The sequence below is a fragment of the Crinia signifera genome, chromosome 6, assembly GCF_055691185.1.
Source record: "Crinia signifera chromosome 6, ASM5569118v1, whole genome shotgun sequence".
NCBI lineage: Eukaryota > Metazoa > Chordata > Amphibia > Anura > Myobatrachidae > Crinia > Crinia signifera.
The window spans coordinates 118049034-118068872 of NC_139222.1; the positions used below are offsets into that span (position 1 = coordinate 118049034).

At 41.8% G+C, this 19839-nt stretch overlaps 1 protein-coding gene across 4 annotated transcripts; it reads right to left on the minus strand.

Moving 5' to 3' along the window:
* Positions 1-5257: 5257 nt before the first annotated feature.
* On the minus strand, positions 5258-17989 carry GOSR2 (golgi SNAP receptor complex member 2). 4 transcript variants are annotated; one of them, XM_083146930.1, is made up of 6 exons: positions 17819-17988; positions 15751-15815; positions 12591-12699; positions 9985-10117; positions 8759-8899; positions 5258-5642 (listed from the first exon to the last, which is right to left on the minus strand). In XM_083146930.1, the coding sequence occupies exons 1-6, from the start codon at positions 17845-17847 to the stop codon at positions 5481-5483; spliced, it is 639 nt and encodes a 212-aa protein (XP_083003056.1). In that variant the 5' UTR covers positions 17848-17988; the 3' UTR covers positions 5258-5480. The 4 variants fall into 4 exon arrangements, with proteins under 4 accessions (XP_083003056.1, XP_083003055.1, XP_083003058.1 ...); XM_083146929.1 differs by lacking the exon at positions 17819-17988 and adding an exon at positions 16318-16336; XM_083146932.1 differs by lacking the exon at positions 8759-8899 and having other exon boundaries at positions 17819-17989.
* Positions 17990-19839: the final 1850 nt, after the last annotated feature.

A 19839-nucleotide genomic window follows, 5' to 3' on the forward strand; every position in this document is an offset into this window, starting at 1 on the left:
AATATGGGAGTCACGCCAAACATCACCAGCCCTTACTCACTGGCAGTTGGTGTGTCTTCCCTATCTGAATTTTGGACTGTTCTACAGTCCCTCCTGGAATTTTGTCCTTCCTGGAATGGGTCATTGGCCTCTGAATAAAACATTTCTTGTGCATTTCAGTGTAAGCAGTGGTGACCCTAAAGCTTGAAAGGTGATGGAAGCCCCTTTGTAACCAACAATAGGGAAACATCCAAACATTTAAAAATGACTACCTCTCACAGCACTCATCTCCATTTAGTAATCATCTTACAGTTGCCCCCCTTTCAATAATCACCTCATAGAACCCCCACTTCGGTAAACATCTGACAGCACATACCTTTAAGTGCTAGCACGTCTTATCCCGCACTCCTTTTCACCTTTCATTGCTTCATAGGATGGGCTCCCTCGGCTCCGCCATTACTGGGAATGTCAAAGAGAGAAGTTCTCCAGACTGTCGGAAATACACTTCTCACACTATTTATTCAGAGCAAATCACAGCGCTAGACTACAACTCCCAACAGCTCTTGTGGTACTAAGAGATGTGCATCCAATCTGTAATTGCAGCTATGCTGTACTAGAATCCTTGTTGTCATGGTTTTATTGATGACAAACCTATAACCATACAGTACATAAAAACAAGAGGAGAAAATCGGATTTTGGTGTTAAAAAGGAAAAGCAAGACGAGTAATGATTATATCACTAAAAAACCTTATTTCAATAATGCCATCGATTTTGTTGAAAAATTTGTTGAAAAAAAGTGATTAGGGGCCCTGAAGCGTAGGCTTCATTAGTTTCATAGTAGATATGCCCCGAAGTGTAATCTATTGATAGATAGAATTCCTTTATTCGTCTCACAATGGAGAAATTTTCAATCGTTACAGCAAGGTTCAAGTACAGATAAGAGTAATAGCATAATAATAAGAACACACATAATAAGATAAGATCCAAACAACATAATTCAAGAATCTAGGAACATGCAGGTCTTCTAACATTGGTCTATCTAATTAGTCTTTTCAGACTCATAAAGCCTTTCAATTGGCTGGAAAGGGATGCATCAGTGAGGTCAGAATCATTCAGTGCATTCTGGGTACTAATAACTCCAGGGTTGCTTGGTGTAATGTTCAGGGAAACATTTTCAGTTATAATGGTAGGGGTTGATGCATCCACTTGATAATTAGACCAGATAAGAGAGTCCTGCAGGATCTGTAAACAAGGGAGTAATTCTGGTTTAAATTGGTCCACACGAGGGACCGATGCAGATGCTTGGTGCAAGCGAAAACATCCCTTTGCAGCCGTGCTGAGGATCGTGGCATGCAAGAAGAGGTCGGACGGCTGTGCAGGTGGTGTTTGGTGGACTTGTAAGGCTGCGAAATCCGCAGTAATTTACGGCTGCTAATAGGTTTGCCGGGGGGCTAGCCAATTAGCACCAATGCTGGCATCCTCATCTCCCAATGCCCGCACTGATCAGGGATTATGCTCTAGGTGCCAAAGGCATTTGAACCATAATCTGCAATATGCACCCCTGCGGATGCACGATAACACATGGGCCTGGGAATTTATTCTGGATTAGACGTATTATCACCCAAAAATGGGATAGCTTTCGCAAACAACAAGGATGGACAGTAACTGGATAGCCCAATAATTACCATCATTGATAAGTAGCTTTGTCAGCCCATTTTATAGCCATATAATGGCTTTCAATATCTGCTTTTATTGTGTGTAGGGTATACATATGAAGGGGACATAAATTAAATACAAACATCTGTTGAATTATATTTTAAAAATCAAATGTAAATCTTCTTTCCTGCCCCAGTCCAAATACAAAGATCAACAAATAACAGACAGCTGTAAAATCATAAAACAGTGCTGCTGATCATTACTGCGCCTCATTGCAACACCCACAGGTATTGTGATTGGTATGTCACATCTGTGACTGTGCAGTTCCTGTACTGTATGGGTCATTGAGTCGACCAGTGAAAATCAACATAGCTTAGGTCGACACATGAAATAGATTGGCGTGGCTCGACACATGATTTTTTGTTCCGAAGTGTACCGCATCCCCTCACATGGCTCGATGCACTCACCATGCTAAGCTCAGCACACTTTTCTATTCTCCCGCCATGCCTTAGTAGATGGTAGGGCATTAAATACTGCCTGTCGGCACGTCTGCTCAAAAAAGTGAAGAATGTCAACCCATTTCATGTGTCGACGACCTAAGCCATCTCAACTTCACAGGTCGACCTATACCCTCTTCCAACACTCGCCCCCTTTCCACTTCTGGCCCGCTTCTTCAGCAGTAAGGAATGAAATCTGCATACAGAGGACAGCACATGCATTTATTTACAGAAATGCTTTTTATTTTCCCAAGCATAAAAAATGACTTGCAAATCTACATAAGCCCCAATGGTTTTTTCTTTTCTTTTGATCAAAAAGCAAACCCTTTCTACAATACTCCACTTCTAGAATACACTCACAATCTAACATGTATTATTACTTATGTTCTCTCCTTATTACTCCACATAGCTTTAGTAGAACTCCTACTCTTACACCCTGCACCCTCTTCCATAATACTGTATCCAGAACTTCTTAGAATGTCTACTTGAATTTCCTCATTTTATTCCATATAAAAATTATTTCGTACAATTTCAAGAAAAGGATTACGCTCTACTTTTTTCTCCCTCCCAGGCTGGGTACACAATACACAGACATATCCTCTGACAGACCGGCTGACGAGGAAAGCAACACACCTACTTGAGTCAACAGGTTTGTGCAGACATCACAACTGGGCAGGCATTGTAATTTACCCATTTAGCTGTGATGCCAGTGCTTGCAGCCAGTGTGCGGGCTGGTACCCCATACACACCAACAGACATGCTGATATATCTGAAAAATAGATCAGCATCGGCTCTGCTGTGTGTATGTGTACACAGCTTTACATGGTTTCCAAATTACCTACCATAAACCTGTTGAACGAGTGGACAGTACTGATATACATCACTAGAGGGAGACATATGCCCACAGCAGAGTTTCCAACATGTCTGCAGTTGCCTAGCGATATATTTACATTTTCAGTCCCCTAAAGAGAGTATCCTCAAATTACCCCAAAACATCTTTGCAAAAGAATATAGTTATGTGACTTGAAAGATTTTAAAGTATTATAGTGCCCGGAACCTGGTACTGCAACAATTCTAGAAAAAAAGTTTTTAATCACACACCCAGAATATGCACATTCCTGCCCAGAAAGGATACCAGTATTGTAGACCCACACAGTGAGCATTACCCTTCAGTGCAATGCCAGATCTGTGACAGTATAAATAAGGGTTCTAGATTTATACCCGTATGCTGTCTGCTCGGATGGCTCTCTCTTGGTCTGTAACATTAATCAATCGGCAGCTGCACAGCTGTGTATGTATCCCAGCCCTTACAGACACAGACACACACACACACACTCTCTCTCGGCCCTAGGAGCTTTAAACTCTGTGATGCCTGATAATTATCCACTTATAGAGATATAACATAGGCACATAGGTCCAATTTTTGGTGTGGTTTACTGAACTGACAAGTTATGCTATTACACATAAAGCCTCATGTAAATAATATCTGCATTAACCCTGACTTATGATGTCGCTGCTTCTGTGTTCTAAGGAATATTACAGTACATCCTTACTATGCAATAGTAGATTAAGAAGTCACCTTGGAATTATGTACTTATGCTTAGAGCCTGTGCTGCTATACTGTATGTCACAGAACTCCTCAGCTCTGTAACTAATCTTATCGTTTATAGAAAGGTGTGCATATACAGATCGATATTTTTACAATCTAGTGTACACTTTATTGTTGTATTTTATCATTTGCATAGAGACAACAGAAATGTATTACAAATGATGTTGTTGTTGTTTTTTTTAAATGTATTAATGATATTGGAGTTATATGCCTCATAAGTCCTATCTGACTACACCTGGCGTGGCCAACCTCTGGCTCTCCAGCTGTTTTAAAACTACATATCCCAGCATGCCCTTCCATAGTTTTAGGCCCCCCTGATAACAATACTGTGGCAGGGAATGCTGGGATGGGTCATTTATCAACAGCTGGAGAGTCACAGGTTGGCCAGGCATAGACGAAACAGTATATTATTGCCAAAGTACACGCATAGTGGGGGGTGGGGGAATTCAATTAGATGCAGGGAGAATTCGCCCGGTAGGAATCTTGCTCAGAAAAACACTCACTGCCCCATAGGCATTTGGCTAGCCAAAGAGAACAAATCAGACTGCAATTGAAACAAGTCGGCAAGGGCAGATTCACCCCCCTTGGCATCGAATTGAATCCCTCCCATAGAATCATATTTGTATCTTAACATGTTGAGTTCTAATAACAGAAAAACGAAATGTGCCACCTGCCTGTCAGAGCATTACAAGACTAGGCAGTCAGTGTTTTTCTTTAATTAATTGTGCACATGACTCGCAAATTACATTATTTCCTGTACAATTAATTATTGCAAGGGACTACAACTCTATTTTTTTATTATTATTGTGTTACTCAATTAGAAATATTTAGAGGAAAATGTTTAAAAATACAAGTCTGACTACTTAGCTCACCTTTTAGTTACCATTTGTTGCTTTCTCTTTCCCATAATCCCCTCATCCCCACCTAGAGTGATTCCTGTTATAGAGGGGCGGTAATCCCCCTCCAATACACTATACAGAAATGCCTTCCGGACATGACCTAGTAGCAAGGGATAGGTGTGATATTACTGAATTATTACCAGGTCCAAAAATAAAGAAAGCAGATCAAGGGAGAACGTAACAGGGCAGAGGTAGGTAAGATGTGGCAATCCATGTGCTGTGGAAATCTCCATCAGAAGACAGAGATCCTGACCTCAACACGTCATCATTTTAAGATCCAAAAGCCATTTCTTCCACCAAACTGCTGCATACTGTCATTTACTTGCTGTCTGCTGGTGTCCTTCTGATGATGCATGACCCGTAATGCGCATACACAGTACTGAATACCAGCATAGCTGATCATGCTAGCACCCTGCAGCTAATAAGGGAGGAGGGCATATTTTACATTTTAAGGGCCACATTTTTATAGGTGATGAGCCACTACAGTAGGTGCAGCAATACATCACGTGTAAAATTCTGTCCATCAAAATTAAAATAAGCTCCTCACTGATTAGGTGAGAATTACAACAAACACTGTTGACAATGTAAACTTCTTCAACAAGCTGTTGACCGTGTGCTTCATTACATTGTTCATTTTAATAGAGAATGTACAGTTTAGTATGAGAAGGTATTAAATACATTTAAGAACATATGTGACTCGTTAAAAGGCTGTCTTTTTCTGAACAACATTTCCTCGTCTCATGGTTCTGCGATGATGGTATGGAGATTTCACAGTAGCGGAGGCGGCAGATAGAGAAGGCAGAGGGGGCAGTCTGTGCAATAGAATGCTTGTCCGAAATCTCATGTCAGGTATTTGATGACCAGAACCATGACGACACAGGTCAGCAACATGCCTCCAATCATGAGGACCTTATCCTGAAATGCTCTCTTCTCTATTAGTCTCATAACGGTGTTGGAAAGACCCAGCATATTTGCAACATCCAAAATCTTCTTCTGGGTTCCCTGCAAAAGTTAAGTGGAAAATGGGTAAAAAGATAGTGAGGGGTAAAAGGAGATCAAGAACAAAAATGATCAGATACAAGATGGAAAAAGTATATGGGACACAGAGACAAAAACAGGTCAGAAACAGAAGAAAAATGTGTTGATGTATAAAATACACAAACAATCCCAGGCTGGCACTCTCCACTAGTAAATGAGAATTGTACGGCCTAGGGAGCAGGTCCGAGAACACACCCCCTTGCATGCTGCTGAAGGGGAGAGAACTAATTCGATGGTCGCCGACCATCAGATGAGGTTATCGACCCTTCTGAAATAAAAGTCACTGAAAACTGACTTATTTCAGCCAGAGATGGCCAAAAAGGGGGCGGATACTGACTTCAGCCACCCAGTTTAAGCCGGCATCGGACATCTACGTTCTCAGGGGGACGTCCTTAAAACAATGGCTGTTCTCATGCTTCATCCCCATGTCTTCCCCTGCCTGCCCCCTTTGGAGTGAATGGCTCGGCAAGTATGAAACTCGCCTAATCCGTTCTCTCCCAGGGTTTGCGCATGCGCATATTCACACATGCACAAACCCCACACCATCGGGCAAAGGGCTGAATTCAGACCTGACCGAATGGGTCTGAATCAGCCCCTTAGAGCTCTCACATAAACAGCTGTGCAACTAAAAATCCAGATTTGTATCCCTGAGCAAGGGACAACTAGGTCCCAAGACGTTTGAGTCTTAAGATGTGATTATTTGCATTTACGGAGCCAAGAGCGCCGCCTATGAGCTTAGGTTAAATAATCAGCAAATCTTCAATAATACTCGAACGTTCACGAATTCCATAAATATGTAGCAAAATACAACTGGAATGGCAATTCAGTAAAGTTACCAACCTGTAAAAGGAAAAAGTTTATCAAGCTTCTATAAATAAAAATATAATAATAATAATAATAATAATAATAAGGCCTTTTAAGCACAATGGTACCTTCACAGCAAGCACCTATCCACAGATGCCCCACGGAAGTGCTTGCGAAGGCTTGGTGGAAACGGCTAAGACTATGGGGTATATTCAGTGCTTTTTGCAAGCTGTGACAGCGAGCAGTGCCCGGAACATTGAATACGGTGAGCGGCCGGTGCGGGGGTTAAACCGGCCGCATTGAATACTGCCCTATTGTCCTTCATTATTTGATACTCTATGTATCCAGAAACTACAATGATTAGGACACTGATAAACCCTACTTCCACTTCAAAACAGGCCAAGTATAAATAAAACAAACAATCCATTTTAGCTGTCTTTCGCTTATCCTCCTATAAATTTGACAAAATACATAGCTTTTTAGCCATATATTTATATCAACAAGCAGAGTTTAGTCCTCTAGGACAGTGGTTCCCAACCCTGGTCTTCAAGAACCCTTAACAGTGCATGTTTTCCAGGTCTCCGCACAGAATCACAAGTGACATAATTAGCTCCACCTGTGGCTCTTATAAAATGTGCCTGAATAATGAGTGCACCTGCCAGGTGACCTGGAAAACGTGCACTTTGGGCGTACTTGAGGACCAGGGTTGGGAACCACTGCATTAGGATATGGCAAAACCCTGATATTTGGATACAATTAGAACATACTGCATTGTTGTATTTCAGGATAAATAAACAATGATGCCAGATGATTGATGAATAAAAGAATGAAAGGAATAAGGAAAATGATGGTAGTAAAGATTGCAAGAAGACATACAGATGCCTCCTCACATATCTAGCCTCAATACATCATGCAGCAGGAGGTGCCAGTCACGAGTTTTCTGAAAATATGTCTTAACCTGTGTACACATGGTGCAATATTGCTGGCAATAAGGTCGCTGAGCGACCATATTGCCAGGGATTTGTTTGTGCTGCGGCGATAAATCGCCGGGCACGCGCTCCCGTGTTCAGCCCCTAATGTTTCCTTCTACGGCTAAGTCTACTTTTCTTTAGCGACCATCTCTATTCACTGATGAAAATGGGACACTGAGCAATATAGTGCACCGTGTGTATACAGCATAAGACACAACGCTATGCAAATAGGACACACCAGGACGGTGCAGAGTCATTTCATAGGCAACACTTGCAGATGTGTGTGGGACTGAGTCTGTATATGAATCACAACAGAGCTTAGCATTAAAAAAAAAAAAAACTGCCGCATTGTAGCTTTCATATACAGATTCAGAGACAATTGTCACATATAATAATCAGCACAGCAACCTAGCCATATCGACTGATGCTAGCAGAGTCTCATGAGTGCCAGAAGGGGCTGTTTGACATGAGTGCAGCAAGAACATATGAGGACATACCTGTACTTATAAACATATAAATGATAAAATTCTAAAAAAAAAAAAATGGGAAAAGCTCTTTAAATATGCGATGTGCCTAAGCATTTCATCACCATATATTTATTTACAGCTTATATTATTACTATATTACATTTATTTATATAGTGCATACATACTCTCGGCAGCGCTTTACAGAGTATAGTTGAACATTCACATCAGTCCCTGCCCCAGTGGTGCTTACAATCTCTATTCCCTACCACATGTATACGCACGCATTCCTTCTAGGGTTAATTGTTTTTGTTGGGAGCCAATTAGTCTACCAGTATATTTTTGGATTGTGGGAGGAAACCGGAGTAGACTCACGCAAGTACGGCAAGAATATACAAACTCTGCACATTTAGGTCCATGGTGGGAATCAAACCCATGACCTCAGTGCTGTGCTGTGAGGCAGTAATGCTAACCATTACACCGTTTTGCACTTAATATAATGTACAGTAATGCATTCAATTTAAAAAAAAAGTCCACAATAACATTGAGCCCAGTGGCCACTGATCGCAGTGACAGTGTAGATTTACCAGTGGCTACATAAATATGTCATTTTGCAATGTTAACTTCGGAGAGGAGTTGAAACTGTGATGCTGGCAGACAGTGGGAAGCAGAGGTGGATACGCTAAGCTGCGTATGTGCAAACACGTTTCCTGTACAGAACAGCGAGGTATGTGAACCTGAATGTTTGGGACAAATGCAAATTAGGCTGGATACACAGTTGTGTAACTTCTCCTATGTCAGGCCATTCCCCAAACTCAATCTCGGCCCTCAGATTCCCCACCTTTAAGGTCTTCCTTTGGTCCCTCAGCCCTTCCAGTACACTGGTCCCACTCCCCAGGAGGTCGTCTATCCCTTGATGGGCGTTACGGACGGATGAATTAAAGTGGAGAGTTTCATCAATGTGTATTGAGGTCTCTGAATCCTGTGTGAGAAATTGGGAGGGGGTGACCCCACTGATTATGTTGTATTTGGAGAAAGAAAAAAGGTTTTAAATTATATATTATTAGACATCTCACCATTTAGCCCACACATATATGCATGGTGTAGTTGATGACCACATTATATTTACAGGCATTTATTGCTGACATATATATAATCATTTAAAAAAAACAAGCCAAAGTTCTGTAGTCTATGTGGTTCAGAACTATTTTAGGGATAGATTTTGATATTTTACATTAAAGAATATGTAACCAATGTCTGATCCCTGAGTGTCTGCATTCTGTTTTTCCATTGTTGCTGTCCAGTCAACGAAAAGTAAATGACTTGAGAAAATACTACTGAAGGCTTCATATGCTATAAGGACAGTGGGTATAGACATGGGATCCTGGTTTTCATACAGTAGCAAGACAAGGAAAACACAAAGGGGTAGATCCTATTAGGTCCGAAAGGTGCGAGGTGCCATTCAGGTGCCCTTTTCAATCGTTTAAAGCGGATCTCGCACCCTTCGCTGGGCCGAATTCGCTTAAAATTGCCTGCACCCCTATGGAGGTGGGAGCACTTTTAAGAGCATTCAGCCTGTAAACAGCTCCCGTTGCCATGATGATTTGCACTTGCGAATCATCGGCACGGAATAGGATCGACCCCAAAGTGCATTCTATCTCTTTGCCAGGTATAGCAAAATGGAAGTCAAAGCTGATGCATTATAAAGATATAAAATGGATAACCTAAACAAGTACATGCCCATGTTCAGCTGTATAAGGGGCCTTATTCAGAGTTAGGAGAAATTGTAAAAATATGCAATATGCACCTTGGTAATACCATGCTACAATGCAGGTGTCACAGATATATGTGTCATTAGTTATCATGTCCTAGACTAATACTAAATTATAATGCAAAACAAAGCTGCCCAGTATTGGTTATTTACATGCAAAAGCATCCCATATTTTCCCTGCATGCAAAAAAATATTGATGCATTTGTACTGCAACCAGTGAACAGACTTTCACTCCTAACCCTGAATAAGACCCTATATGCAGAAGGTTAAACGAGCTGCAGAGCTTAAGGCTTACATTGGTGGTGTAATTTCGTGTCAGCAGCTCCTCTCGGTCTCTCTCCTGTTGCTCTCGGGTGTACCGTCGATGCTGAAAGTTTCTCAATGCTGTCTGTATATGCTGTACATCATATTTCAGCTGGTCTACACGGCTAAAAAGCAAGGAAATTTTTTTCCAACTTGTGTCACAATTACTGTGAATACAGCTCCACAATTCAGCAGAAACATGGATATTATATTCCATCCTTCTAACGGTCTTTGGTTGCCGTGCAGATAAACATTTATACAGTATGTACACATACGTGGTCCACATAATGACAAAATCTTCTTACCACAGACATATAGAGATATACTTCAAATCCATAGCACAATATTACTGCTAAATGAATACTATATGCATTTGCTAAGCATCTGAAGTACAGTGGGAATTATCATTAACTTTACCATTAATAGAGCAAGCGGTATGCTATGATGCAGAGAGGGTTAACAGAGGTATATTCCTGCTCAATATGGAAACTTGAATTTCTATTACAAAACCATACACAGGAAACCTGTTCTGTGCCCTTTATCTGACCTGCCTCAATTAAAAGCTTCCCAAAAACGCCCTGGGGGTGTGTGGAATCCATACATGCCAGCCTTACAAGTATGTGGCTTCTCACTCCCTTCCTCCCCCCCTCAGACCATCTTTAGTAAATTATTATTCTGGACCGTTTGTACCTTTTTGAAGTCCAGGTTATAACAGAAGATATGATCGGTTCATTTTTTTTTTTCAAACCATAAAAAAAAAAAAAAAAAGAATAATTGAAAGCATTGAACAGTGACTTGGAAAGAAATTATTTTTGCTTCCGTTTCATAATGAGAGAACGTATTGTTTTTGTAACATTTTATTGGTAGGTTCTTGATAGTGTGTATTAATTAATCTGAGGAAAACAATGGCTATATTTCAGACAATGGAACATGTAGTCTAGGTCAGGGAAGTGAAGGCAGAATATCTGAGGTTCACTTCAAAATAAGCCAAATATAAACATTCCAGGTAAAAAAACATCTGTACGATGGGTACCCATCATAAGACCAATATGGATAATATGGCTTTTGGTTTCAGAATTACAGTGATGTGATGGTGCTAAACACCCAGTGATGGTGCTAAACATCCACAGAGCTTTATATTATTAGACTGTTTAAATGGCGCATCAGGACAATCTGACAGACATGATGAATGCAAGTTCTTCGCTGGGGCTAACAATTTAGAAGATTTGGTGAGGCCATCTGGTGCAGATGGAAAGGTCTCCATAGGACGAATCTACAATATACAGTTACTACAACTCAACATGACACGTCCGAGAGTGGATATGTCCTTGAAAATCTATGTTTTGTTTAAAACATTATATCAACACGATATCATTTCGTGAAACATTCTCATTATTGAGATGTTTTAGAGGGCAGAATATATTTTCATGAATAGTTCTGTATAGGTAAGAATGTGGCATCAAAAACGCAGAGGTGTCATGGCCATTTCTGAAGCACGTTTTTGCTGTCAGCTGTAATTGTGCATACGGTGGTTCCCAAACTGTGTGCCCTGGCACCCTGGGGTGCATTGGGTTACTTGCAGGGGTGTCTTGCAAGTGTCTTGTCTTGTGTTCGTGTTCATGGGCCAGTTAAAATTAATTATGGTCAATGTCATAGGCAAACGTCTTTGTGGCTTCCAATCATAAAACATCTGGTCAAACAAATCTTGTCCTCAAGACATAATTAAACCTAATGGGGTGTACACACGGGCCGATCTGACAGCCATCGATATCGACAGGCACAGGGACCTGGTAGGGGTGCTTGAATCGGGCAGGACGGCGCAGGATTGAGCAGCATGATACCGCTTTCAATGTAGCAGAAATAGACTTTCCTGCACAGTCTACTTCTGCTTTCAATCCTGATGCCGCAAGGCCGCACAATGTGATGAAATCTGCATCAAATTCCTCGTAGCACAGTGTGATTCAGGGCCACTTTCGATTAGATTTGGACTATATAGTCCAAATCAAATAAAAAAAAGCTACACTGAATCAGACCGTGTGTACGGGTAATACGAATGAAATATACACACATTTTACTAAATTTATTACGCTTTTAAAAATGTCTCCATAAGAACCATTTGGCCTAGGGGCGGCGTGAAAAAAATTCTGATGCTCTAGGGTGCCGTGATTCGAAAAACGTTTGGGAACCACTGGTGTATGTAGAGAAATATGGCACCAGCATCGCTACTGCTGTGTATAAGGCAATGTGCATTGTAGTTTCAGGTCTTTTAACCATGGGAAATTACGGATTCAGTACTGAATCCCGGCGGTCGGGATCCCGGCGTTCAGAATCCCGACGCCGGAATCCCGACAGCCAAAATCCCGACAAGGGGGGGACGTGGATCGCCCCCCCCTTGCGGGCTCGCTACGCTCGGCACACTAATTTATTCTCCCTCCAGGGGTGTCGTGGACACCCACGGAGGGAGAATGTGTCGGGATTTCGGCGGTCGGGATTCTGGCGTCGGGATTCTGAATGCCGGGATCCCGACCGCCGGGATTTTAACTGCATCCCGGAAATTACATTTCTAAACATTACAGAGTAGACGTCTCAACTACTCACAGTTTGGCGTTCTGACGTTTGCTTGGAGGTTCTTTGCTGGACAAGATTTCCAAACGCTCCAAGTTACTAAAGATCTGGTCTATTCTTGCTTGAATCTCATTCTCTATGACTGATAAAAAAAAAGGGAAAGAAAATGAGATGGCCAGAAGACACTAAGGGCCAGATTCTCTAAGCTTCAAAAGTTATAAAATAGAGAGTGATAAACAGCCAGCCAATCAGCTCCTGTCTGACATTTTTCAAACACAGTCTGTGACATGGCAGGTAGGAGCTGATTGGCTTGCTGGCTGGCTGTTTATCACTCTCCAGTTTATCATTTTTGAAGCTTAAGAGAATCTGGCCCAATATGTGGTTAATGAGTACACATTTCTGTTGAAAATGGATTGAAAGTAAATTATAGCTGCTCGGTGGTAAGCATGGTTGACTTACAGTGCTGTGCTCATGACTTTGACTCCAACCAGGGGCCTATCTGTATGGAGTTTGTATGTATCGTATGTGTGCATGGGTTTCCTCCAGGTACTCCAGTTATCTGCATCAGTCCTCAAACATAGATAGATTAATTGGCTTCTGACAATAATGAACAGTAGTGAGCATTTGTGGAGAAAGCAATTTAGGCTATAAGGTGCAATAGGGAATGGACTGACGTGTCTAATACATGTACTAACAACTTAACATGCTCAAGATGGCTGTCTCGCTTGGATAGGGGCATTAAGGTAAAGTGCTTTGAGTCTATTGAAAGTTTATAAGAAAATAAAGGATTATTTTGATCATAGATGACAGCAGTGTATACATTGGAGGATGAGTTGACAGGGGCAGATTTATTAAGCTTGGAGAAGAGATAAACTGGAGATAAAACGGAGAAAAGGTAAAAGGAGATAAAGCACCAGCCAATCAGCTGTGTTTGAAAAAGACAGTTGGGAGTTGATTGGCTGGTGCTTTATCTCTTTTTACCTTTTCTCCACTTTATCTCTAGTTTATCTCTTCTCCAAGCTTAAAAAATCTGCCCCTCACTCTCATAGACAGGATATACTACTCCAACGGAGATCATCAATGTGAGGGAGGAGCTAACTAAAACGGAGGAGTGGGAAGGTTTCCGGGACCCTGCAATGCAACATAGTTGCCCATACACGCTGCAAAGATTGCATGGCAGCTTGAAGTACAAAACGCACAGCACACAAAATTGGTGCGTGTATTATAACTTAAGGTGACCATAGACCTACAGATTTATCTTCCGATCTGGCTGGTTGGAACGAAAAAATCTGGTAATATCTGAATTACAGTATGTCAGTTTTCCAGCATTTCCAAGCAAATGGTGAACAGTCACTTGCTCTCATCCATAACCATGTTTTTCTTCCAACCAGCCAGATCTGAGGATAAATCTATAGGTGTATGGCCACCTTTACGGTCTGGATCCCCCAAATCACTGCTGGATGAGTGATATGCGATTTTTATTTATTTTTAGGAGAGTGTAATTTGTAATAAATGGTTTTAATGTGGTAAAACAGAACTGCACTAGGACGGTGCCATTTGAGTTCCATACAGTATCGGATCGTATACAAGACCATAGCTACTATCAAATTATCCATTTGAAGGCTTTATATGCAAACTAAGTATTACTCAATGTGAGTGAAACCTGGAAATAAAAAGGATTACTGCTTACAGTATCTGGCAATAATGCAATATGGGGTAATTCAGACCTGCTCGCTAGGCTGTGTATATTCGCTGCCTAGCAAGCAGATAAACACCTCCCCACCAAACCCCAGGTCAAATCCCTGCGACACAATGCGAGCTTGCATGCTGCAGCCCAGGGGAAGAAATCATTGCCATCGAATGATTCATCTTCCCTCGCAGAGGCACATTCCCCCACAGTCAGGGACAGGGCTGAATTCACTTTTGTGGACAACCTGTTGCTCACTTCAGTTACCTGCATCAGTCCTCAAACAGATAGGTTAATTGGCTTCTGACAATAATGAACAGTAATGAGTGACTGAATACATGGACTAGCAACTTAGCATGCTCAAGATGGCTGTCTCTCTCTTAGGTGATTGATAGGGGCAGTAAGGTAAAGTGCTTTGTGCCTATTGAAAGATAAGGAAATAAAGGATTATTATGATCATAGATGACAGCAGTGCATGTATGGGAGGATAAGGGTGCACATTCCATGTTACAAGGTGACCAAAACCATTCTCTCTCCATGTTGCCAACATGTTTAAATTGCTTCTTAAAAAGCTTAACAAACATAATGTTAGGCACGGAGGAAACTTTCTGCCATTGTTCATATACATCTCAACTTTAGTACACCAGTGGTTCTCAAACGCAGTCCTCTTGACACCAGGCAGTTCACATTTTCCAGGCCACCTGCCAGATGCACAGGTGTATTCATTACATTTTAAAAGATTCACAGGTAGGGCTAATTATTTCCCTTGTCATTCAGTAAGGCAATATGGAAAACATGCATGGTTTGGGGTCCTGAAGGAGTTTGAGAACCTGTGGAGTATATCAAGATTTTATAAAAGATCACACATACCTAGGTAGTTACCCAAATACTTTTCCTGACTGTCCGAATCAACACACTGACTTACTTACTTTCAGTTTTGAGTACTTGCATAACCAAACAATCTTTAATGCCCCGTACATTCGGGGCGACAGGAGCTTTGAGCGAGCCGTTTACTTAAGTGCAGACAGCTCAGCACACAAAGCTGCAGCAGCCAGTGATGTATGCTGAGCGATCTGTCACTGCCCATATTCTCAATAGAAAGAGAGAGGCGATGACTAGATATTTCAAGCATGCTTGAAATATCTAGCCCAGCGAGGAGGTTGTGCCGGGCCATGCATCGCCGTCACCCATACACACGGAGCGATCCTTGCTTCATTTCTAAGTGATCTAATCAGATTGCTTAGAAATGGGGCTAATATCACCCGGTGTATATGCCCCATTAATGTTATGAACTGAACTTTTTCTCAAAAGTTATTTTATTAATGGGAGTAGAACATTCTTTTACATTAGACCATTACATTCTGGCCACTCCTGTTCTTTATTATGTGTACATGGGAAAAGTCATTATAGTGTACATAAATATTAAAAGCGATAAATTGTTCCACAGTACATAGAACTATTCAATACTTGATCACATTTGTGAATGGTAGATACCGTCATACTTACGATGTACAGACTGTTTGTCACATGTCTCCAGCCGCCCCATCTGAGACTGAACTTCGTGAACATTCCTGCGAGAAAACACAGTAATAATATGCATTAAGTAATATATGTTGATGAATACATTTTGCTTAGATCTACTATGACGAGTATGTCCCTACTTCAGCAAACCCCAATTACAGTAAATTTTAATATTTCAAACAATCTCCCAGCATAACACCAATATTACTAGCTGAATTATGTCACGTTATGTACTGATTTTAACACCTTAAGAATGAAGGTTCTCACAGCCATAAAGCTTAAATTATGATACTACAGCATATGAACATTCTACTCTTGTTACATGTAATTGATCTCTTATACCCCGTTCTCACTGCTAGGCAAATTCTTGGGTCTAGCATGTCAACCCGATAATTTTTTTCAGTGTGAATGGGTCAATCCACGTCAAAATTCCCAGTTCTCCAACCCTGCTTTTTACCCAGGTTTGAGACCCGGGTTGACCCGTTCACTCTGCAAAAAACCCTGTGTTAAAAAACAAATTACTGGGTAGAACTGCTTCACCTGGATATTTACCTTAGCAGTGAGAACGGGGGTCCGTTGCTGCAGTCCCCGGCATTAAAATGTCGGGTAAAAGCCGTGTTGTTCACCCTGACAGTGTGCATAATATAATGGCTGCTTGTTTAAATCATGCTTGTTTGGCTTAAAAAAAAATAATTTTAAACATAAAAAAAAAATAAGCCCAGGGCTGTCCAATTTAGAGACATGCTAAAACTGCATGAAAAGAATAATCGGTACTTGTTTCCTAGCACGGCGCTACCGATTTCAATTGTACGAATTCGGGTCGAAAAAAAACAAATCGGGGTCGATCGCATCGCATGCGAACAAATCACATGCGATGCGATGTGACCAAATCAACCGGATTTTTTATTGTACAGCCACCCTCATTGCGGATTACAACGTTAAATGCCCCCTGATGGGTAATGACTATGTCAAATGCCCCCCATTGTTAACACCACGCCACGATCAACGTCAACCCAAAGTGTGGCGAGAGCAGTGAGCCCGCGAGGGGCGGCGGTACGCATCCTCCGACCTTTTCATACCCCCACTATCCACATCGGCGTGGAGTTGATGTTATATAGTGTGGCGAGCGCAACGAGCCACCGAGCCCGAAGCATGGCGAGCGCATCAAGCCCCGCGAGGGGACGCGCATTACTTCAGACTTATTGCACGCCCGCTCACCACGCTTCGGGCTCGGTGGCTCGCCACACTATATAAAGTCAACTCCACGCCGACATGGATAGTGGGGGTATGAAAAGTTCGGAGGACGTGCACCACCGCCGCTTGCCACACTTCGGGTTGACGTTGACCGTGGCGTTGCGTTAACAATGGGGGGGCATTTAACATAATAATTAACCATCAGGGTGGGTATACAATTAAAAATCGGGTCTGGGGGGCAATTAACATTGAGTCCAATGTAAAATTGGGTCTCAGGGACCGTTTTTACATTGGGTCCAATGTAAAAAATCGGGTCCGTCGCATTGCATGCCATTATAATGGCATGCGATGCGACCGATTTTTTAATTGTACGGAAAACGTCTTTAAAGCCCGAAAATCGGGTCGGTCGGGTTTGATCGGGTCCCAGGGGCGCCGTGCTAGGAAACAAGTACCGAATAATCTACCAGCTGAGATGGCAGGGGTGATGTGCTGGAGAAGACACCTGGGCAAATCTGCTCACTAGAGCACTGCCGTCTAATGTGCCAACACACAAGTGAAAGTGCATATGGACAATTGGTCATACTGTACATCACCTGAGATAATATTATCCATCTGTGATTATCCTTTAAGTACACCCATCTAATACCAATATAACGTGACGGTGTAAGAAATGGTCCAAATAGCAGTATATACGGGATTCTCAAACCTACTTAGGATTTATAGTGCATGCAATTCGCCGACAAGTAACACCTAGCAGGCACTGGCAGCTGTGCTGACTCCTTAGGATAGGACTATGGTGCTCACCTGCGTTCCCCTTCGACCCGCCCCTATATATATGGCGAAAAACACCCAGACTCACTTGTTACTTTGATGGTAGAGAGCCTCCATGGCTCCTGCCTCTTGTCACCAATGACAGTTCGGCAATTGATTACTTATCGATAGGTAATCAACTGACTATGCTTCTCTATCTCTCGCCACTCAGCCCGGCACACGTCACCACTTCCGGGTTCCATCAGGCCCCTGACGCATTTGTGCTGACTTCCTCACTGCCTGCTGCCCATAGTCTGGTTACTTTCGCTCTTTTTTTATTGGTATGTAAAAAAAAAAAAATGTTTTTAAACGCCGCATAAATAAAGTTAAGAACTAAAAGAACATTAGTCTGCGTTGTTCTGACAAGAAGTACAAAATATTACTCAGGGACCTTCCGGTCTGCTGTCATAGTAACTGTCAAGCTGGGTTCTGATTTACATAGCTACAGCCACAGACGAATGTGTAACCTATGATCTTCCAGCTCCAGTGTGGATGCAAGTCTGCCATGCTGTAATACTCCAGTATACTCCAAAGTAAGCCCCAGAGAGATAAAATAGTTACACAGGCTGTATTGAAAAAAATTACAGGGTGGCTGGTCCTAAATAAGTCATCAGCCTGATGGTCAACAACATGGGGTCGTGACCCCATGCTGAGAAGGTCGAGACCCACTTTGGGGGCAGGACCCACAGTTTGAAAACCGCTGCACTAGTGTATGGTTACCTTTACTCACATTTGCACAGACTGGGAAAAATCATTCAATTGCTTATGGATTTGTGACAGGAGAATGGATTGCTAAATTTTTGCAATTCACTCACAGATTTACACAGGGCGGGTTTTCTTTCTGTCTGGGTGGCGGCTAACCACTGGCAGTCATCTGTACATTTACAGATGAGTGATCAGGTCTGAATCAGACCCATTGACAGCTCAGCAGATATCTCAATCACTGGTCAGTATTATCGCCTCTGTGTATTATTTGAAACCCAACTTATGTAACTTCGGCATCTTAATTATTGTCACAATTTTTCCTTGCTGTATAGGGGGCGTGTGATAAGGGACATTATCTATGCTTGTACTGTGGTAGGAGGATTGGAGCATACTTGCCTACCTGTCCCTCTCCATGATGTAGAAAATGTTCTGTTCCTGGACTTCTCTTTTAATGTATGATTGACATCACCTTTCATGACACACCTTTCTTATCAATTAACTAGCAATCACAAATTACCAGGGAAGTCCGGGAACAGAGCATTTTCTCCTTCATGGAAAGGGTCAGGTACAGGGAGTATAGGGGTAGTTATCCCATGTTGGCCTTGCTGCTAAGAGGCCATCATCTTGCAGCCTACTCCCTCACTCAAATGATTCTGGCCCACAACTCTGCTGCCAAGATAGTTGCAGGCTTCCCTCTCCATCTGTGGCCAGACCATGTTGGCAAGATGCATATTGATGTTTGAATAACGTATGCTAGAGGTCGCAGCAGGCCTACTATTTTTCTCTAATATATTTGATCCCATATTAACTATTTGTCCTCATGTATGCTCCCTCTGTTTGGTTTGGACATTGCTGGACCCAGAAGACATTACTGGAAGCACAGGACCAGGTAAGTCACTGATAGACCACAAGGTATGTTTGTTGACCTACTAATAATGTTGATATTCCATCAATGTTGAAACAATTCATGTTGATCTGGTTGCTGTTGACATAACAAGCATGTTAACATTCTCATGTTGACAAAATATGACACCTGTAAATTAACAGAAGAGAAATATAAAATCACTATGAGGTGTTAACACACTTTACTTCAAAACAGCATTAATTATCCTAGGTACATTTGCACAATGTAAGGGAGTTTTTAGGATTGTAGTCAGGTCATACCAATCATCATCTTCCCATATTGGTTGAAATACAATAATTAACAGAAACAGTGGTGATGTGAGTGGAGCTACCAAAGGGGTCGGGCATCAATTGGTGCATAAACCTTCTTTTTTTTTTTTTAACACCTAATGCCTTCAGCAGTGCTATATATATATATATATATATATATATATATATATATATATATATATATATATATAT

What these genes read in the sequence shown, in the direction of transcription:
- GOSR2 (XM_083146930.1), bottom strand. Translation starts at nt 17,847, where the DNA reads ATGGAGGCTCTCTACCATCAAAGTAACAA. An exon ending in CTCTACCATCAAAGTAACAA is followed by an intron (nt 15,816 to 17,818) that starts GTGAGTCTGGGT and finishes GTTTTCTCGCAG; the next exon opens with GAATGTTCACGAAGTTCAGT. An exon ending in ACCAAAGGAAGACCTTAAAG is followed by an intron (nt 5,643 to 8,758) that starts GTGGGGAATCTG and finishes TAACTTTTGCAG; the next exon opens with GGAACCCAGAAGAAGATTTT.